The 19,563-nt window shown below is 31.9% G+C and overlaps 1 protein-coding gene across 2 annotated transcripts; it reads left to right on the top strand.

The window, feature by feature from the left end:
- The first annotated feature begins 430 nt into the window (after positions 1-430).
- Positions 431-19,563, top strand: LOC140048705 (autophagy-related protein 16-1-like). Of its 2 annotated transcripts, none has more exons than XM_072093476.1 (14): positions 431-613; positions 3,183-3,297; positions 3,946-4,042; positions 4,689-4,762; positions 4,909-4,999; positions 5,550-5,785; positions 6,364-6,439; positions 9,681-9,789; positions 10,184-10,335; positions 12,102-12,222; positions 12,564-12,678; positions 13,335-13,487; positions 16,491-16,637; positions 17,087-19,563. In XM_072093476.1, the coding sequence occupies exons 1-14, from the start codon at positions 514-516 to the stop codon at positions 17,178-17,180; spliced, it is 1,680 nt and encodes a 559-aa protein (XP_071949577.1). In that variant the 5' UTR covers positions 431-513; the 3' UTR covers positions 17,181-19,563. The 2 variants fall into 2 exon arrangements, with proteins under 2 accessions (XP_071949577.1, XP_071949576.1); XM_072093475.1 differs by having other exon boundaries at positions 3,943-4,042.

Here is a 19,563-nt window from a genome sequence, read left to right as displayed (position 1 = left end):
AAATTTGTACCATTAGTAAAGAAAATAGACAAACCCAGAGCTCAATGGTTTAACATAGTGAGCTGTAGAGTCGCGTTGCACGCGACTAAAAAAGATGAAGATATCCTTGAAAAAGTTCAGCTATATACAGAGACTCAAATACTTAAAACTTCCGACACTATCTTTCAGAAGACGGTGGGCCGATATGCTCAAATAAATAAATAAAAGTAGATGTCAGTAAATTTTTTAAGATAAGTAGAGTGTTCAGTACAAAGGGTCATCAGTTAAAAATACAGAAACCAAAAGTATCGAATGCAAGACAGAATGAATATGTTCTATATAAGATCTTAAGATCTGATATATGCAAAATATGAATATTATGCATTGCTGTCGTAAAAACGCCCTCGTTCGGTGAGTGTGCTAGCCTGTTCCTCTCCACCATCAAAGATAGTGTAGTACACTATCTTTGCCACCATCCATCTAGCTCCTTCATCGCAGCTGATGAACCTCCTTTCTGGTTTTTAAAAACAAAAGATGGATAAGCCTAACATAGGATGGAAAGAACATATTTTGCAACAACTAAGGGACAGAAACGGGCAAAAAAACATTTTCTATAAGGACATTATTCAATTACGTATGTTTTTAAATTATCACGTAGGTCTATAGGCCTGGCTAGGTTCCTAGTCTAGGCCTAGCTAGGCCTATAGGCCTAGCTAGGCCTAGCTAGCTAGGCTAGCCTTCAGCCAGGCAGGCCTAGTAGGCCTAGGCCAACTCTACTAGGCTAGTCTCTAGGCCTATATGCCTTGCTTGGTTTGACTAGGCTCTAGGATAGGTAGGCAGGCCTAGGCCCTAGGGCTAGCCTAGTTTTTTAGTAGGCCCTGGGGTGGGCCTAACCCTACCTAGTGGCTGGGAGATCCACAACAATGCAAATTATTAGATATAGGCCTAGAGGCCTAGGCTACAGTAGTAGTAGGCTAGATAGAACATTGTTCTAATAAACTTTTAGATGATGGGTATGTCACGACAAATATGGTCCGGGGCTAAGTAAAATCAATCGGTCCGGCCGGACCAGTTTTGGCCAAAATCGGTCCGGGTTTTTCTTCTGTCGATTTTAATAAAATTACTAGGCCTATGATGCTGTTTTAAAGCTCAGGTACAGGCATGAATTTTAAATATAATATTTGGTTAATTGTACATAAATCAAATATTTGTAACAGAAATCGAGACGAAAAAACATGAATTTCCCTTAATATGGTCAAATACAAAATTTGGCAAAATTCTTCCATAAAAACCAGGAAGACTTTTTTTCAGTAGTTAGGTAGTTAACCTAATGTAATAAGATGTCTGGTGACTCCCTAGATGGTGAAAAAAGATGGTGGATATACGGTGGATAATTTTTGCTATAGCATGAAAATAAAAATCTGAAGTTGAATAAAAATATCAGAAATGTAATATTGAAGTTATATTACCTATATTTTGTCATCTGATAACATTTTTTTACCACACCGTTTATTTTTCATAGCTTTTTAAAATGCCTCTCTATTTACAAAATTTGTGTACAAAAGAATAGAGATTTTACTGTGTAATTTGAACTATCCCCCCACTAATAAGAAAGTGCTTATTTTCAACAAGCTCGTGTAACACAAATAAAATCCCAAAAATTATGAAACATAGGGGAAACTATAGATCGATAATTATTGGAATGTATGATCAATAGAAATTTTTTGCCCACACCTGGCCTTTAAGTTGTTTATGGCTAGGAAAATATCCCATGATATATATAAGTAAGTTATATTGTCGGATAAATACTATAAATAAATGTAAGACTGTTTGTCCCGTGTACTTAGCAGTGCACGTTAAAGAACTTGGTACACTATTCGAAAAAGAGATGGGAATTGTCTCCCGGTGTGCTGATCTGGTAGGCGCTGCACTGCTGGCTGCCGTGGGTCCGTGGAGGGCCTAATCCGAATTTCCTTGGTTTCCAGTTAGGCCTGTGGGTCAGAATAATACATTTAACATGTTTTTTAAAATTAAGTAAGTAGGCCTACTTCGTATCTATATCGGCGATAGATCATTATTTTTAGTGTTTTTTTTATTTCTTTATTTTAAAATGTGTGGATTATTCATAACCATAATAATATTATATAATCAATAGACATAACACTTTTTGCGTTCCATACTTTATTATGGGCCGAGTTGACCAGTTAGTTTTTGGTCGAGTTGACTTGAGACTGTCTTGACGCAGGGCCGACTTTGGCTGAGATGGTTAGGTGCCAACTTGACCGGCTAATTGGCCTATCCCTAATAGTGAGCCAGCTAATTGTAGCTCTGTTTGTATTTTTTCCTTTTTGATAAACCATAAAATATTAAATATTTTTTAGTTTATCATAAAGGAAGAAAAATTACAAAGATAAAACATTTGAAACCATATGAATTTTTTGGACAACAATATTTGTAACTAGAAACAAAACATTTTGAAATATTTTGATTCTCAGAAAGTAAAGTTTGATCCAATCAATCTACCGCTTCCACATTGAATACAATTTTGAAAACCCCAGCAAAATTGGCTGCACAGTGTTTGTTTTATTTATATTAAATTAATTTATATTAAGTAAGAAAATACTTTTATAATAATAGTAAGTCACACTATTATTGGTTGTCAATTATCATCCACTATTCTGTACAGTCAACTATTAGGCCTAGTAGTATCAATCATGATAGTTATCACTGTAAAAAACATTATTGATAATTTTGAAATACAATTTACTATTAGTATAGGACCTGGATACTATTTTGTTTGTGCTGGGTTTAATACCAACATGCAGCTAACTTTCAGCAAAGACTACAATAACTTTACAGTGATTATAGATTTAGTTTGTTGGACGTTGGGACTATTGATTGGAGATCGTGGGTTTGAATCCAATGCTCGTCGCATTGGTTGTATCCTTAGGCAAGACTCTTTACTTACGTTTGCCTCTCTCCACCCAGTTAATTGTACAAATGGGTACCTGTTAAAGTTCAAGATACAACTTTGCGCTGATTACTAGTTGCATTATGGGAGTACATGTTTCCATAAGTGTTTGATCCAAAATTACCAGGGTGATAATGTCTACAGCGCTTAGAGGTTTCACAACATTAGGAGCTTTATAAATCCAGAATATTATTATTGTTGTTATTATTTTTATTAATATTACATTTTACAGATAATAAGTTAACTTTAAGTATTGACACTGTAAAGGCCGAAAATGTTCAACTGCAAATAGAAGTTGCCAAACTAAAAGATGCAAATTTAAAACTACAGGTGCAAGTTGAATCAGGGTTAGTGTTTGTTGTTTATTATAATTTCCTTGAACTATTTAAGTGAAAGACAGTAGTATTGTGAATTTTCAAGGTATAAAAATGTGAATTATACACATCGCAGGAATATATATTAAAATGCAGAACTGTAAAATGTACAAAATGTAAAAAACCACTGAAACATTTAAGTCCTTAGATCAGTCTCAATATTTAAGGACTTTTTTGTTACATTGTCAAACCTTCCTTGTCAAACTAGTAGTGTACCAACCAAGTGAAATATAATTGTTCCCCTGAAAAATAATTGTGAAAAAATTGTTTTATCATAGTTTCACATTAATGTAGTTCACAAAAATGGAAAGAAAAGCAATTTATTTACCTTCTAAATCCGTAACTTAAAGAAAAATGTAAACTGGAAGCCCATTGTTTTGTCTTTTTTAAATGAAATCATTATTTTTGTTCATTCAAAATTAAATAACTTGATTAAAGCTACAAAGCCTAATGATAATTAATTTATAATTAAATAAAACTTACGTACTACAAACATTTAAAGGTATACAAAATCTAAAAAAACTCACATCTTTAATTAGATTTAATTATAGAATACATACTTCAATTTTAATCAATACTTATTGTGTTTGATAATGAAGACATTTTCTTATTCAATAGTAGTGGTGGGAAAGGAGGTGGTGAAAAGAATACTGCAATGGAACAGAAAATGTATAAATTGCAAGAGGAGTTGACAGATTTACATAGAACAAAAGGAGAAGTAGGAATTGAATTTGATGTCTGTTGCATGTATGTTGTACAGACCTGGTCTGCTCAATCGCCATATTTTAAACTGAAAAGATTGCATGTTGCTGGGGTCTTTGCTCAAAAGTTTACTAGCAAATTTAAAAAACATTTACTGTTTAATTTAATTATTGATATTTTATTTCCATAATTAGTGAGTTTTTGGTACAGTAGTAGTAATAGTGGTAATAATCCAACATGCAAACTCAAAAAGTATGAGGGCCGGGAACATTAGTTATGTGAGAACATCATTTTAATAATAATAATAATATTACTCGCATGGACATCACAAACTAATATATATTTTAATAACAATGCAGTTGAATGGCAGGCCAACACTAGTTAGCTACTATAATGCTAGAGAATCGATAATCACTGGTGATGGGGAATCCCCTCACTTTACGGTGTGCGTGATCGAAATGCTTTTGTATTGAATAGCAGTTTCTGTAATTCTATTCATTTGGTATAATATAGTATAGTAGTATATAATTAATATATTGAAAATATTTTATTCATGGTCTCGTTTTCATTTAATGCTTTGACATTTTTGTATCAAGAACAAATGGACAGTCACAAATATATATTTCAGCATGTTTAGAGTTATTGTTAAAATTTCTTTTTAGAATGCTCAGCAGATAATTGATATTTCAAAGAAATTACAACTAAAAGAAAAAGCAGTGAACTCTGCTAATGAGAAGTAAGTCTTGGAATTAATATTTACTGATATTTTTTCTACAATTTTTATATTTTGGAAGAATTTTAAGTGATTTAATTGACACATATTTCATGGTTCCATGTTGGTAAACTTCCACATGATAAACTTTTTTTGTTTTTTTTTCAAAGAATATTTGAATTAGAAAGTAGCTTAGCTGCATTTAAATCAGAAATGAAAAATATGGAAAGTACTGTTGTTCAAAAGGAAAAAGAAAACGAGGTATTTAAATTTAAGCTTTATTGTACTCTACTATCAACAGTTTTAAGAATAACAAATTTGTAACTAACCGTAGCTAGTTGCAACACGATTTATGTAGACAAAATAAAGTATTTACAATCAGACATACTCAATGATACTTTCCTCAATGTTTGCAAGCAAATCCTAAATAAAAATTTAGTTTTGAAAAAATTTCATATTACGTGAAGGAACATAAAAACTTTCAAGGTAATGTCAGCGCGATGGTATTGGTATACGATGATTTGCTGTAAGCTAGATAGACAACCGGGGGCCAGAAGTGTTCCAATAACATCTATAGGAGGCACAAGTCAACAAACATCAGATGACTTCACCAAGGCTGTTGGCAGCAATACTATCGCTGACAATAAATTGATAAAGTGTGTTGACAACACAGTGAATTCAACGTTTTTATTTTCCTTCACATAATATGAAATTCTTTCAAAAAAAAAGATAAAAGAACTAGATAAATTTATTTAATTTCAAATCATTAATTTAGACTAAATATGAAATAATTTATATTCAAAATGTACAGATACTGCGAGATGAACAGCAAGCATTGCATCTTGCCTATTCTGGTTTAGAGGTTAAGTTACGAGATGTACAACAAGATAATGATGATTTACTCAAGCGATGGCTTGAGAAAAAAGCTCTTGATGCCAACATTATAAATAATAGCAATGATGAATTTTACATGAATCAGGGGAAAAAAATAGCAGAGAATTTAGAAGAGGCATCAGGTCCAGTGATTACTATTCCTGAAGGAGGAACGTAAGTTTTATTTTAAAATATAATAACTAAATTCTAATCAGATATCTCAGTGGAATATACTTATTTTATTTTATTTATTTTTTATTTCAACAATGTTTATAGAGGGTGACCCTTCCCTTGCAGAGGAACTGATATCTTTGGGCCCTCTTTATTATCAATCTAAAATACAACAATAACAATGAGAAAAGTACATTCATGAGATACAAAACGGCATAAAAAATAGACTTTATAAAAATTGTAAAAAGTTACTAAAAATAACCATTTCTTTGAAATTTAAATTATATAATTTTAATATTTATTTATTTTATATTTATTGTTAATATTTATTTATTATATATATTTATACATATATAGGCCTATATATTGATATGCAGATGTCCTTTACCATTAGTACATAATATTATCTACATATTTTTTATTTAAGTCCATCAGGAAGGCTATTATAAAAATTAGGAGAGATGGATTTTTTTGTGCTTGTGAATTTAATTTGTAAGCATTTATCTGGGGACATCTTTTTTTTTATTTGACAATAGATTGCATTCAAATACATTTTATGTAACTTATTTTTCTCCTTGTAGCATTGGAAGTCCTAAATCTCCATTACATTTTACAGTTCAAATGTCAAGTATACCAACAAGAGTACTTAGGAAGTTTGTAAGTATGCTTTTTTTCTTTCTATTCTCTTTTTATATTTAGGTGATCATTTTTAATAAAATGAGCACCTATTGTTATTGTAAAAAATCTAATCTTTTTCCTTCATTTTATTTCTTTTTGTACAGATTTTGTGTTCAATTTATCTCAAAAAATGTTATCTCACTGGGGTAGCACTAACATTTCATTTTGTTTAGCCATTTGGCGAAAGTCAAAATATTTTTTTTAGTCAAATCAGTTTATCTATAGCCAAAATGGCTAAAGTCAAATTTTTTTATTTAGCCAAATGAATCGGTTTATAGCCAAAATTTAAAATTTTTGAAATATAGTGGTAAAAACATTTTAGTCAATTTATCTAGGCCTATGTCAACAGGTCTATACACTGTTCCCTGAACATTTTTGTAAGGCATTGAGATAAAGAACCATGCCTAAATCACTGTATGATTAAAAAAAATATTTTTTTTGTATTTTTTTTACATGATCAAAACAATTGTTCAAATTGTTTTTAATCATACAGCATTTATACAGTTATCAATTTAATAAGAAACATTTTACAGTTTTCTGAAATCCCCTGAACGCTACGTTACTTTTGTTTTTTACGCTTGGCTGGTCATGTTTGCGTGTGACGGGTTCCATGGCGTACCAGGCGAAAATCGTGTCCTAGAATCACCGCCGCCCAGCGGGTTAATGTTTTTAAAGTGGGTATGCTCAAGAGGTGCGAAAGTGCAGAACCGCCGGCCTAGGCCTACAAAATTATGTACAACAACGCAACGGTATATTGTAAGCTAAAAATATTGAGGAAAATTCCTAGCAAACGAACACTCGTATCATTGTTAAAAGTAAGATAATATAGGCCAAAGCAGAGTACACGTCTTTCCATCCCTCAAGGCTGCGCCGAAGCGTTTCTGTCAGGGCGAGAAATTTATCCGATTATTATTTATTTACACAACAACACAGAAGCCGGCAGTCTACCTCTGCTATCCATCTTTTTGAAATAACAAAGAGATGCCTGGTACAACGAAACAAGTTTACGAAAAATGGAGCTTGAAGTAAACAACGTGATAACGAACAAAATAAATGCTTGGAGATCGACAAATGGACCTTTTAGTTGGACTTTATGCTTTCGCCAAAATGATTATTTAATTATCTATTTTATCATATGTCATCGCCAAAATGGCTAAAGTAGCCGTTTTATTTTTCGCCAATCTAGAAACGTTTTCGCCCATGGCGACTTGGCGATCGGCCAGTGCGAGCCTAGTCTCAATTATGTTTACAATATCTGTATCATGATAGGCTAAATACACCATATCAATCATATTTTCATAACTGCCTTTCAGGTATCAATTAAATTCACTAGATGAACTTCAGGTTAAAATATAAGCACAAAACATTTGAATAACATGGGCCTTAATATGAAAGGTGCTGAAAATGTAGATATGAATTCATATAAATATTGTGCCTATCGGATGTTGTGACGTTATCATATCTGGTCAGTTAAAGTTAAAAAGTTAATTAAAAAGTTATACAAATTTAAATCATTGTGCACCATGCCTATGCCGTATTGTTTCTAATAAACGCCCCCCTCTCAGATTTGTTTCCATTGTAATGAGTGCTCAATACTGCATGTTTATCCAGTCCATATAGCCTTAAATTAGTAAGGGAAAATATTCATTTCACAATAATGTACTCACCTAACGATTTTTGTAAAGCGCCTTATACTCAGTCTACCTTTTATTATCGACCAAACTAGGCTAATTGTAATTGCCATACGCAGCAGTATCGGTTCTGGTTTGTTTACTTCCGCTCCGCCGTGTGCCACGGGAAAGATTGCTGCTTCCAGCATACAATACGCTCGACGAATCCCACTCGACTCGACCAGCTAGAAAATGAATGACCACCATCCATCGTGTACGTCGTACACAAGGTGCAATGTTTCCGAAAATGGTATGGTCCATTGCGGGGATAATTTCCACTAATATATTACAGTATAGCAATTAAGGTAAACATGCACGGACCATTGCCATAATATCGGATAATTTATTTCCCCCGACAGAAAATGATCTACACTGAGATATTTTTCAGAATAGGCAAAATTCATTTCTAATCAACTTTGTACGCGATTCATGACATTTTCTGCATGTCGAAAATTCCTGCGCGCACAAACAATTACGGGGCGCACGGAGCATGAAAAAAAAATATGATCAATCATTGAAGTTCGTGCGTAAGTCACATTGCGCAACTCTGACATTATTAAAAAATAGGAGGTGTACAACTTACATAAATGTGCATATGTTGACAAAGTTATGTTATGTTTACACGTTTTAGAGATACCTGAGACTCAAAAATGACAGAAAGAAAGAAGAATAATACAGAACTAGATTTTACGAGTGCGGGTTATCTGTGTAAACGCAACATGCACATACGTTAAACTATATGAACATCGACAATTATTATGTCATCCTATGACATGAAATAAAACTGTTTACATTGCTGAATTGTACCTATTTTGTATCATACAGCATATTACAGGTTTACAGAATACACTGTATATGTTATATACAGTGTAGCATAGATGAAATTACAACACACATCTTTTAAATCCAATGATTAACACGATGACATCATCAAATTGATGTATAAAGATAACTATTTTAGAAGATAAGTATCTAAATAATTACATTAATGAGAGATGAAAATGAGACTTTTTGAATTCAACTGGCCATATGATGATCGATGTCATGACATCAGATAGACAAAATTTGTATATGAATTCATATCTACAATTCAACAACTGCCATAGTAAATTTTAATCACGTGGGTCACTTTTCTTTCTGATGAGATATAACAGATTAAAATATACTGTAAAGATGAAATTAAGTAACTCATGTTATTCTAATATTTTTATATTTAGACGAAATAAAAAAAATTTTTTGGACATAGCACTTCCCTATTCTGGACAGAAATTTCCTTATTTTGAACAAATCGGATTTCTCTATATTGGACAGCTTCCCTATTTTGGACACAGCACTTCCCTATTCTGGACAGAAATTTCCCCATTTTGGACAAATCGGATTTCTTTATATCGGACATATTTTGGGATAACGGGTCAATTCAAGTGATAGAGTAGGGAATTTAAGACAAAAATCTTAATTTCGAAAAAAATGTAGTTAAAACCTATTTCTCAAAGTACGACAGTATTGGTTTTATACTTCAAATAAAAAGTGTTTAATCTTTAAAAATTAAGGATACACATGAGGGAGATGTAAATGCAATCCGTTGTAGTCCTTCTGGAAAGAAGTTTGCGACTGGAGGTGCTGATAGAAAAGTTAACCTGTGGGACTTTTCTATACGAGGTAAGACTGCTCATCAGATAAAATAAATTTAACAGTTTTTAAAATAAAGACCAGTTTTTACTACAAACAAATAACACATGAAGTAATTTAAGTTCACCAAATTGTAGATTCTATACTATATTTTATTGTATATTTTGCAGAAACTGGCCAAATTATGTATTTATAGCATATTATTAACACAATTTTATACTACTGTATTGTGATACAGCTTTCTCAGATTGCTGTTCATATTGAAATGGGAAATGTATTTTTTATTGTTTTTCTTTGCACCCTTGCAATAAAATATACTTATCTTTATAAATTAACAAGTACAGTTAAGTTACACTGTTATAACTGTAGTATTACAGTAATGTATAGTGGGTTGATCAAGTTGAAACCATTTGTATTTTTGTAGATGCATCATCTACGAGTCCTAAGTTAGCAAGTTTAACTGGTAGCAATGCAGGTATAACATCTGTAGATTTTGATGTACAGGAAAATTTTGTACTTGGTGCTTCCCGTGACTTTGCAGTGAGATTATGGGGTGTACAGGATCATAGATTAAAGGTTCTTCCTAGTTTTTATATTATTAAAAAAAAAGTTGTTAAACACAAATAATTAATTCAGTTTCAAATTTAAATTATACATAACATGTGAAGACAAATGTCAATTTCAATTGCTTTAAAAAATACTTTATTGAAATATTTTGATTTTAATCAAATAAATACTAATTCAAATTGAGTACATAAATGATTTGAATGAAATAAAAGAAATGTTATTTAAAATTATTTATTGACTTAAGTGAAATACCTAATATTCAAGGGAACTATCTCATTTAACTCTCCCACAGGTCCTAACACTTCCCGTAAGCTGACAATCTTGACGATCTGTCACCTAATTTTCTTCTCTAGGAGGATCAACTGTATCTATATATAAATTATGGTTAATTCTGACATAAGCGAGCACAATGCAAAAACTTCGGTACAAATCTCAGATGTACCGCGAAACGTAGATTTGATAACATTAGTGTTCACATCGACGCTATTGTTCCATATTTCTATCTTAGGAAGATATTATAAAGAGTTTTTTAACCAAATTTATGATTTCAACATTAGATTTTCATCTCAATTTCAATTCTTCCCAGTCAAAGTAATTTCCGGGTTTAAGATAAGTTCACCTTGCAACAACCTGGTTTCAAATATTTTTTCTCTTTTAACAAGGGAGCAGTTAAAATAATAGATTTGACCCTAAAGGTCACTTTCCATCAATCAATACAGTGTCCCTTTGGAAGACGAAAAAAAAAATCAGATAATAGGACTGGAGCTTAAGTTGGCCATTAGTCATAGCCATTTCAGTATTTTGTTTATTTTAAAACATACCGTGCGTGTGTGAAGGTACAGTAGTTAAATAATAGAAATTATACTGCAAATTAATAAAGATCAAATTAAATATACGCCATAAAGAATCAGAATATATTGTGGGGAATCGTATTATAAAATTAAATAGGGAGATTTGATGATAAGAAATTTTTCGAGTGAAATCCCGATAGCTGAGTTTTATTGAGTAAGCTTGCAGGAATAACTGTAGGCTATCTTCCTGTGTCCCGTTAGGACCGAGATGTCTGCCCATGTTGCAAGCCGTAATGTCTTGTCTTGGGCCCACTCTGTCACGTCAGTTAGTTTCAAAAGATGATTAAATTAAATAATGTATTAATAATTATTAGGATGGTATTCATTTGAATAAACGCCTCTCCAATAAAACATCATTTTGAATAAACCCCCTCCCCCTCAACCCAACCCAACTATCTAATAAACGTCCATCCACATATTTATAACAACACAATTATACTATTTGTAGTAGAATTCACCGCACTGTTATTTACAATTTACCAAGCATTTGTTATTTTTTTTTACCACTTTTCATATCTATTAGAGGATTTCATTTGATTATAAATGTTACCATATTATTAAAACAAAAAAATTTAACATATATCCCTCGAATAAGCACCTCCCTCAAATGACCTCCGCCTCCCCAAAGGGCCCTATACCAAACAATAAAAACTATACTTTAAAATGTTATTAATCATCTAAAACACTGTGAAACAAAGTAGTTTAGTTTTACGAATGTCAAGCATTTTCAATAATGGTAACCGACAGAAATCGTATAAAAAGGAGAACATTATCATTCCGAGAACCATCGTCTACATTTCCTAGAGGGGGAGCGAGCGAAGCGAGCTCACCCTCTAGTTTATATAATTTCCACTATTTAAAGTAAAGTAAAAATTATATTTACAAGTACAAGTAATACAGTAATTGTATTATACTTTTTAACAGCACGCTCTAACAGGTCATGGTGGAAATGTGTTAGCTGCCAAATTTCTTGGAGATGCAAATAAAGTTGTCTCTGGAAGTCATGATAGAACTCTAAAAATATGGGATCTCAATGCTCGTGCATGTGAGTATCAATGAGAAATTCAAATTACATAATGTTTGTTTAATATGATGGAAAGCAAATGTAAAATTCCAAAAATAAATTTTTCTGTTTCGAGTGGTCAATTTTGTGTTCAGTTTTAGGCCTATAAACAGAAAAATGATTTTTCTGTACTATTTGAAAGTTTTAGTACACTGACAAGTGAAATGTACCATGCTTGTTGATGGAAGTTTCAACAATTTTATACTTTTAATCTTATCAACCATCTTCAAATGCTTCTTAAAAATAACACTATTATTAAACAACCACAAAACAAATAATACAGTAATAAAACATTTCATTGCTTCATTTCAATGCTATTATAGGTTCTAAAACAATGTTTGCTGGTTCCATGTGTAATGATCTAGTTACAAGTGATGGTGCTGGTAGCAACATCATCAGTGGACATTTTGATAAAAGAGTTCGCTTTTGGGACACAAGGTTGGTTTTCTTTCTTTATAAATATACAGTTTCTATCTATAGAGTTCTGCGGTGTGATGTCGCAACGATAGAGGGCGCTGCATGGTTGCTAGCAAACCGAAAAATGTGTTCAATGACTACTATGTTGATAAACTGTATAGATCTGTATTTCTATCAAATTATGTATCTTAGCTTGATTATTTTTTAAATAGATCATTAAAAACAAATATTTAGTAATCTTTTGAAATTTTAGTTTGTTTTTATTGAAAATTATTAAGTTTTAAAATGACTACTTTATGTAAGCCTATTCCAAACCATTGGTGACCTGAGAGTCACTCAGGTTGAACGCATTTTTTGGTTGGCTAGCAACCACGCAGCACCACCTACTGTCGTGACGTCAGCACTGCAGAACTCTATATTCTGAGCAACTCATTTTCACCCGTTGGTTACAATCTCCAGTTTATATATACCGCGCAAGCTAGTGTCTATTGATGTGATATTAAATTGATGTGATTTTATTGAAATACACCAATGAATCTATGAAAAAACTGATTTCAAATATTTGTACTGTAGTTCTCTAATATTAAGACCTTGTTTCATAGTCTTTCTGTTTGCTAAATATTGTCTATACACATAATTTAATTTGTTATATTGTTTTGGTATTCATTTTATTGTAGATCACATGATCCCAATGCAAATGAGATTTTATTGCAAGGTAAAGTAACATCTTTAGACCTATCAAATGATAGGACACAATTATTGGTTTGTTCAAGGGATGATACACTCAAAGTTATTGATCTCAGGATGAATCAAGTTATGCAGACACTATGGTAAGTATACTGAGATAAATAAGTATTCAATAATATTTTTACATGGCATTGATTTAAAAAGAAATGTTATTAAACATATTATATATACTAATGTTCTATTGCTGTTAAAAATGTATTATCTTCCAAAAACAAGAAAATTGAAGATTTATAAAAAAGACTTTGAATATTCCATTTCGGGGTTTTAATAAAGTTAATAGGGAGGTTTCGCAACCTTACGAATACGATAACGAAAACGGATACGTCACACATTTGTGAAACTTTTGAGCTGATCCCCGTTTCATATTCGTAAAGCGTATTCGTGTTGACGAATATCACCAGTCATATTCGTAACTACAAAACGAGTATAGTTTTTGATCTATTTTGCACATTTTGCATTTGAATCAGGAATGATTCATGATTATAATATAATTATAGATTTATTGAAAGTAATTTACTGAAATGCCAGGTCAATTTTGATAAATAGCAGTGGAGGTGTTCTAAAAAAATGTCAAATTTTTATTTTATTCAGTTCATAATAAACATTACTTTCAAAATTAAGGTATTTTTAAAATTTGTTTTATGCTGCATGGTTATTCTAAAAAGCTTCAGAAAATGCCATCTGGGGGGATAGTTCAAATTACAAACCTTTTTCTCTATTCATTTGCCTGTAAATTGGAAAAAAATGATGCGTTTTAAAAAAATCTTAAAAAATATATGTAAGTTCCAGAAATATTATACATTATGTTTTCAGATTCTTCGGAAGCCGAATTTTTCATTCCGGGGTGTTTTTAAGGGCTTGACCAATTCATTTTTGCGTAATTAACGTAGTTAAAAAAACTACACACTTGAGGCAAGTGGGTAATTTTTACTTTCTGGGGTGGCAATCAATTTGCGCATGAGCGACCTTTCGGCTTTCTTTACTCTCTCGCGACTCTCGATCCTCTGATCTTCCTCGCGCTCGACTCGATCGATCTCCTTGACTCGATATTAACTAGGATATAAAATACATACGAATAAAAAGTCTAAGATTAATAAGATTGTTTTGCGTGGTTATTTAAAAAGATAGATGGATCAAACTGCAATGTTTAATCATAGAGGTATAAATTACCTCTATGGTTTAATCGTAGGCCTAGACCAGAAAGACATGGTTATGCGTTTGAACCAGAACCTAGGCCCATACAATCATCACAAACTGCCGACGGCGAAAGATGTAAATCAGACTAGGCCTAGGCCCCAGCAACAGAGCGACGAATGGAGATTAACCTCACTTGATTGATCTCTTTGTGACTTGTTATAACACTTATATACCATACAGTGCTTCATTTTGAAGCTAAGAGTAGACGTAAAAAGTAATAACAAAAGGCAGGACAATAATAACGTCTATTATATTATAAGCAGGGAGGAGATGAAAATGAGTTAGCGCGTCTCGTCGTCAGCTCGAGCGATCCGAGATGAGGAGACGTGACGTAACATAACATGGTAACGTGACCTTTACAACTGAGGTCATTACCTAACTGCTGAAAAAAATATACAGCGAGTTTTCGATATTTAAATCAAAAATTTCTCAGAAACTGCTTATTTTGATATGATTTTTTATGTTTTTACCTACTAATATTAATATACTGAAGTACGGCGCCCTTAATAGTTCTTTGCCATGCAAAACAGATTTTTACTGGCTTATGAAAAACGAATTCGTGTGCGTGACGTATTCGTTTTCATTATCGTATTTGTAAGATTGCGAAAACTCCCTATAAACTTCACTAGAAAAAAATTATGTTTTTACTTGTAAAAAGACAGAATAAATGGTTAAATTGAACCAAAAATCTTCTAGTCAATTTGAATATTTTGTGATTTAAATTTTTCAGGTAAATAGATTTTTTTTCTATCAAATTTTAAAGCCCCATTCCCTACGTTTTTCAGATCTAATTTAAGATCACAAACTATATTTAATGTAAAAATAATACTATATGGTCCTATTGCGATAACTTTTTTCGTCTTTAAACGGTTAAAAATGTGAAAAATAAATCGATTCTAATAATTATAGCGGCCCGCTATAAATCCCAAAATGCATTACGCGCGGATTGATATTTTTGTTTTTCACCTGTAATTCGCCCACTTTTCGATCGATCGTGAAGCCAAAACAAATGGAAGACTCCTAACTTTTCAGCGAAAATACCGGGTTTTCCCCAATTTGTATCAACGGAGTCTGGCAAAAATAGAAAGACAATTAATGCAGCAACTATACAACGTCAGGCTAGGTATATAGCTAGCGTACGATGTTCGTACGTTATCGATGTTTACCAGCTAGGCCTACAAAACTAAGCCTAGCTAGGCTAGGCCTAAGACCGTCCACGAGAGGTCGATCGCCGCGAGCTACTTAGGTAGTGCATTGTTTCTCACTTTTTATCATAATTTACCATAAAACGTACATTTAAGACAAGGAATGACATGGTTTAATGTTTTTAAAGTGATATATATGTATTATTTTCCAAAAAACGTCCAAAATTGCAGGGAAGGGGTCTTTAATATTATGTCACATAATATTATCATTAAACAATATATCTTAAAATTCTGCCAATTGTGGGAGATTTTGAATTGTGACGGTCAGCATAAATCATTCATTTAGACAAACTATTGTTTGCTTGTCTTCTCTACCTAACCTTTGACTTTCCACATTTTTTTTATCACTGTAATATTAATCCTATGACCGTTATCATCTCAGGTTATATAATTATTCATAATTTTAATACATATAGATTTCATTTCCAACTTATTTGCTAATATTGAGCTATGAATAAGGAAAACATGGACGTTTATACTATTATCAGCAGTCCGTATTTAGTGAGCCTATAGTCCAAATCAGCTAAAAATTGTGACTCTGCTTAAAAAAAGTGTAAGCAAATCCATGAGATGATGATATTAATTTGCATTCTTATAGTTGAATTGAGGTGGAATATCCATAGATCCATTCAATATCACATTTGTTTTGAATGTAACACAATTACTAATGACACTTATTTTTAGTGCTGATGGATTCCATGTTTCATTTGATTGGACGAGGGCTGTATTTAGTCCAGATTCAGAGTATGCAGTTTGTGGATCAGGAGATGGATCTATATTTTTATGGAATGCAAAGACTAACAAATTGGAAAAAACTCTCAAAGAACATAAGTTAGTAATAGTTTATTATGAAATTGTCACACCTGATTGTATTTGGTTGGTATTTATGCAACATGTGTCATTTAGAATTAGCCATACCAACTGGAAAAGTGATATCTAATGGTGATAACTAATGCACTGTAGATTTCTGTAAACATTTTGAAAATGCAGCCCTAAAGTTGGAGCACTGCCATTTTGAATGGCCTAGCTTCCTGGCCTAGCATTAGTCAATGATTTACAATGGATAAATTGAATTAAAATAGGTGTGTTATAAAATAAATAATTAATACTGTATTTTGTATTTGTTAAATGGAGAAAATATTTCAATTGATGACAAATTAACTGCTCTATTTTCAACTCAACTCCGCCTTGTTAAAAATGGAGCAGTTTATTTTTCAAGTTTCATAATAAACTGCCATCAATCATGTTTTAACAGTTGCTCTATTTGTAATTCAATATAGCTCTGCTGTTGTATCAGTGGCATGGCACCCAGGAGGACAGTATATGTTCAGTTGTGACACAAGGAAGAAAGTTATCATTTGGACTGAAATATAAAAGCTCAATTTTATGTTTTTATTTGTAAAATATAAAATGAATATATAGCAAATTATTGTGTATTAACTTTTTTACAACAAACCATATCTATTATAAAAAAAAGCCAAATTAACCTGTAAAAAAATCAGGTTACATTTCATTTAGGTAGTTAAACTATGGATTAAGATTGGATATGTACTTATAACAAACTATATTTACATAGGTTGTTTTTGGCTCCTTATAGAGTATCACGGTGTGACGTCACAACGATAGAGGGCGCTGCATGGTTGCTAGCCAACCAAAAAGTGCGTTCAACGCTACTATGTTGATAAACAGTAAAGATCTGTATTTCTATCAAATTATGTATCTTAGCTTGATTTTTTAAAACTTAAACTGTAGTTGAAGAATAAATAGATTATTAAAAACAAATATTTAGTAATCTTTTGAAATTTTAGTTTGTTTTTATTAAAAATTATTAAGTTTTAAAATGACTACTTCAATAAGCCTATTCCCATCTATTGCTGACCTTGGAGTCACTCACGCAGGCTGAACGCATTTTTTGTTGCGCTAGCAACCACGCAGCGCCTCCTACCGTCGTGACGTCAGCACCGTGATACTCTATATACAATACACAATTGTTTTGACCGAAACCAAATTAAAATGCTTGTTCAGTACAACAGTCTAGTCAAAAGGGCAACATTGTCAAAATTAGGACCTTTGTACCTTAGTAATTACTTGGAATAATCATTTTACTTGAGTTTCCTTTAAATTGTAATCATATTTACTAGTATTGATAATATCCTTGATGAGAGCTTTAACTGTGATGTTTATCATTATAATAAAAGGTTAAGTAAAAATGCCGTCATTTCGTCATTCAAGTATTAAAACATACATTCACTTTCTGACCAGTTGATGCTAATATATGTATATGGCCATTTTCACAACCAGTGGTCAAAATAGAGGTTCTAGTCAAAAATGTTTCATTAGTGTAAATACAGGTATTTTGATACCAAGCACTACCGTATTTGGCCAACAAGATTTTTGAAAATGTGCTATATGCAAAAATGTCAAAGGTCAAAATAAAGGCTCTATTGGCATTTTTTATTGTATTATTGCAATTATAAACATATACCAAAATGTTGAGATAATTCATATGGCTATATTCTTGACCAGTGGCAGAATAGAGATTTCTGTTATTTTTGAAAAAATATGTCCATTATAGTGAATAGAAGAAGATTATTCCAACCCAGTAGTTACCAAGTTACACAAGGTCCTAATTTTGACCATGTTGCCTTTTTGACTGCTGTATTGAGCAAGCATACCAATTTTGTTCCGACCAACAGTGAAAAATTGAGTATCATACCAAGGAAGCAAAAACCATGTGAAGATAGTGTGTAGGTAAACCCTTTCTGGCTCCCCAACTAATTATGTAGAATATACAAGATGGCAAGTTAAGGTAGCATGAAAGACCATTTGTGTTCAACAAGATGAAAACATTATTGTTCAATCTTAAATCTGGTTTCAGTATGCGTTTTTAGACACTTTTATTGAAGTAGATTTTCTACAAGAAAATTACAATTAGGGCACTAGTGTGTCAGTCAAAGCACACAACGATTGCATTCATACATAAAAATTGACTAGAAAATAATGAAAATATATCACTATCTACTGTTATTTACAGTTTCATTCTCTCATAGTACCAAACAGATTAATTCGGAGATTATGTATAAGTAATTCCAAAATGTGTTGTTTGTTTATTTATTGAGAAGAAAAGGTTGTATCCACTATTGACCACTTATGTCTTTATGGAGAAGTTAAGTATTATTACAAGGTATCCAATTAAGTAAAATTTTGTTCACATTGTAAGTAATATGGATGTGTTCACACGACAGCAATGCTTTTATATATGCTTTTTTTCACTTGTTAGTGTGTTAAATTTATTTAAATGTTTTGTTATATTCAGAATACCATTGTAGAAGTTATATACAGAGTTACTTGTATGTAATAGGTACTGAAATAAATATTGATATCATGTAAGCCTATACTGGACATTCGCATTCAAATAGCTGTGGTTTGCAAAAGTAATCTTGAAAAGAAGCCCATCTCTAAATCAAGCCCATTGGGCTTCTTTTCGAGATAGACTAATGTCAAAGGAATAGAAATGTATGATCGTGTATCAATTAATAACCTTCACAACTCCTAATTATCTCAAAATCAAGCCTCATTTAGTAGGCCTAATATGAATTATATTATCAACATTAATAGAAAATAATTGCAATATATAACAATTAGCTATAAAAATATTCTGATTGTTGCTAATAATTATATAAATATTTTAAAAATGTGTAATATGTTTACATATATCTATTATAATAAAAAATGATTGTAGAACAAGCCAAACAAA

The sequence above is a fragment of the Antedon mediterranea genome, chromosome 5 (assembly GCF_964355755.1).
Source record: "Antedon mediterranea chromosome 5, ecAntMedi1.1, whole genome shotgun sequence".
Classification (NCBI taxonomy): Eukaryota; Metazoa; Echinodermata; class Crinoidea; order Comatulida; family Antedonidae; genus Antedon; species Antedon mediterranea.
The sequence above is the reverse complement of the archived record's forward strand: the minus strand, read 5'-3'. Positions and strand labels throughout refer to the sequence as shown.

Coding starts and splice junctions, on each gene's coding strand:
- LOC140048705 (XM_072093475.1), top strand. CDS start 514: ATGGATAAGCCTAACATAGGATGGAAAGAACATATTTTGCAACAACTA. Junction 4,763..4,908: donor GTGAACTCTGCTAATGAGAA/GTAAGTCTTGGA, acceptor TTTTTTTCAAAG/AATATTTGAATTAGAAAGTA. Junction 12,223..12,563: donor GGATCTCAATGCTCGTGCAT/GTGAGTATCAAT, acceptor ATGCTATTATAG/GTTCTAAAACAATGTTTGCT.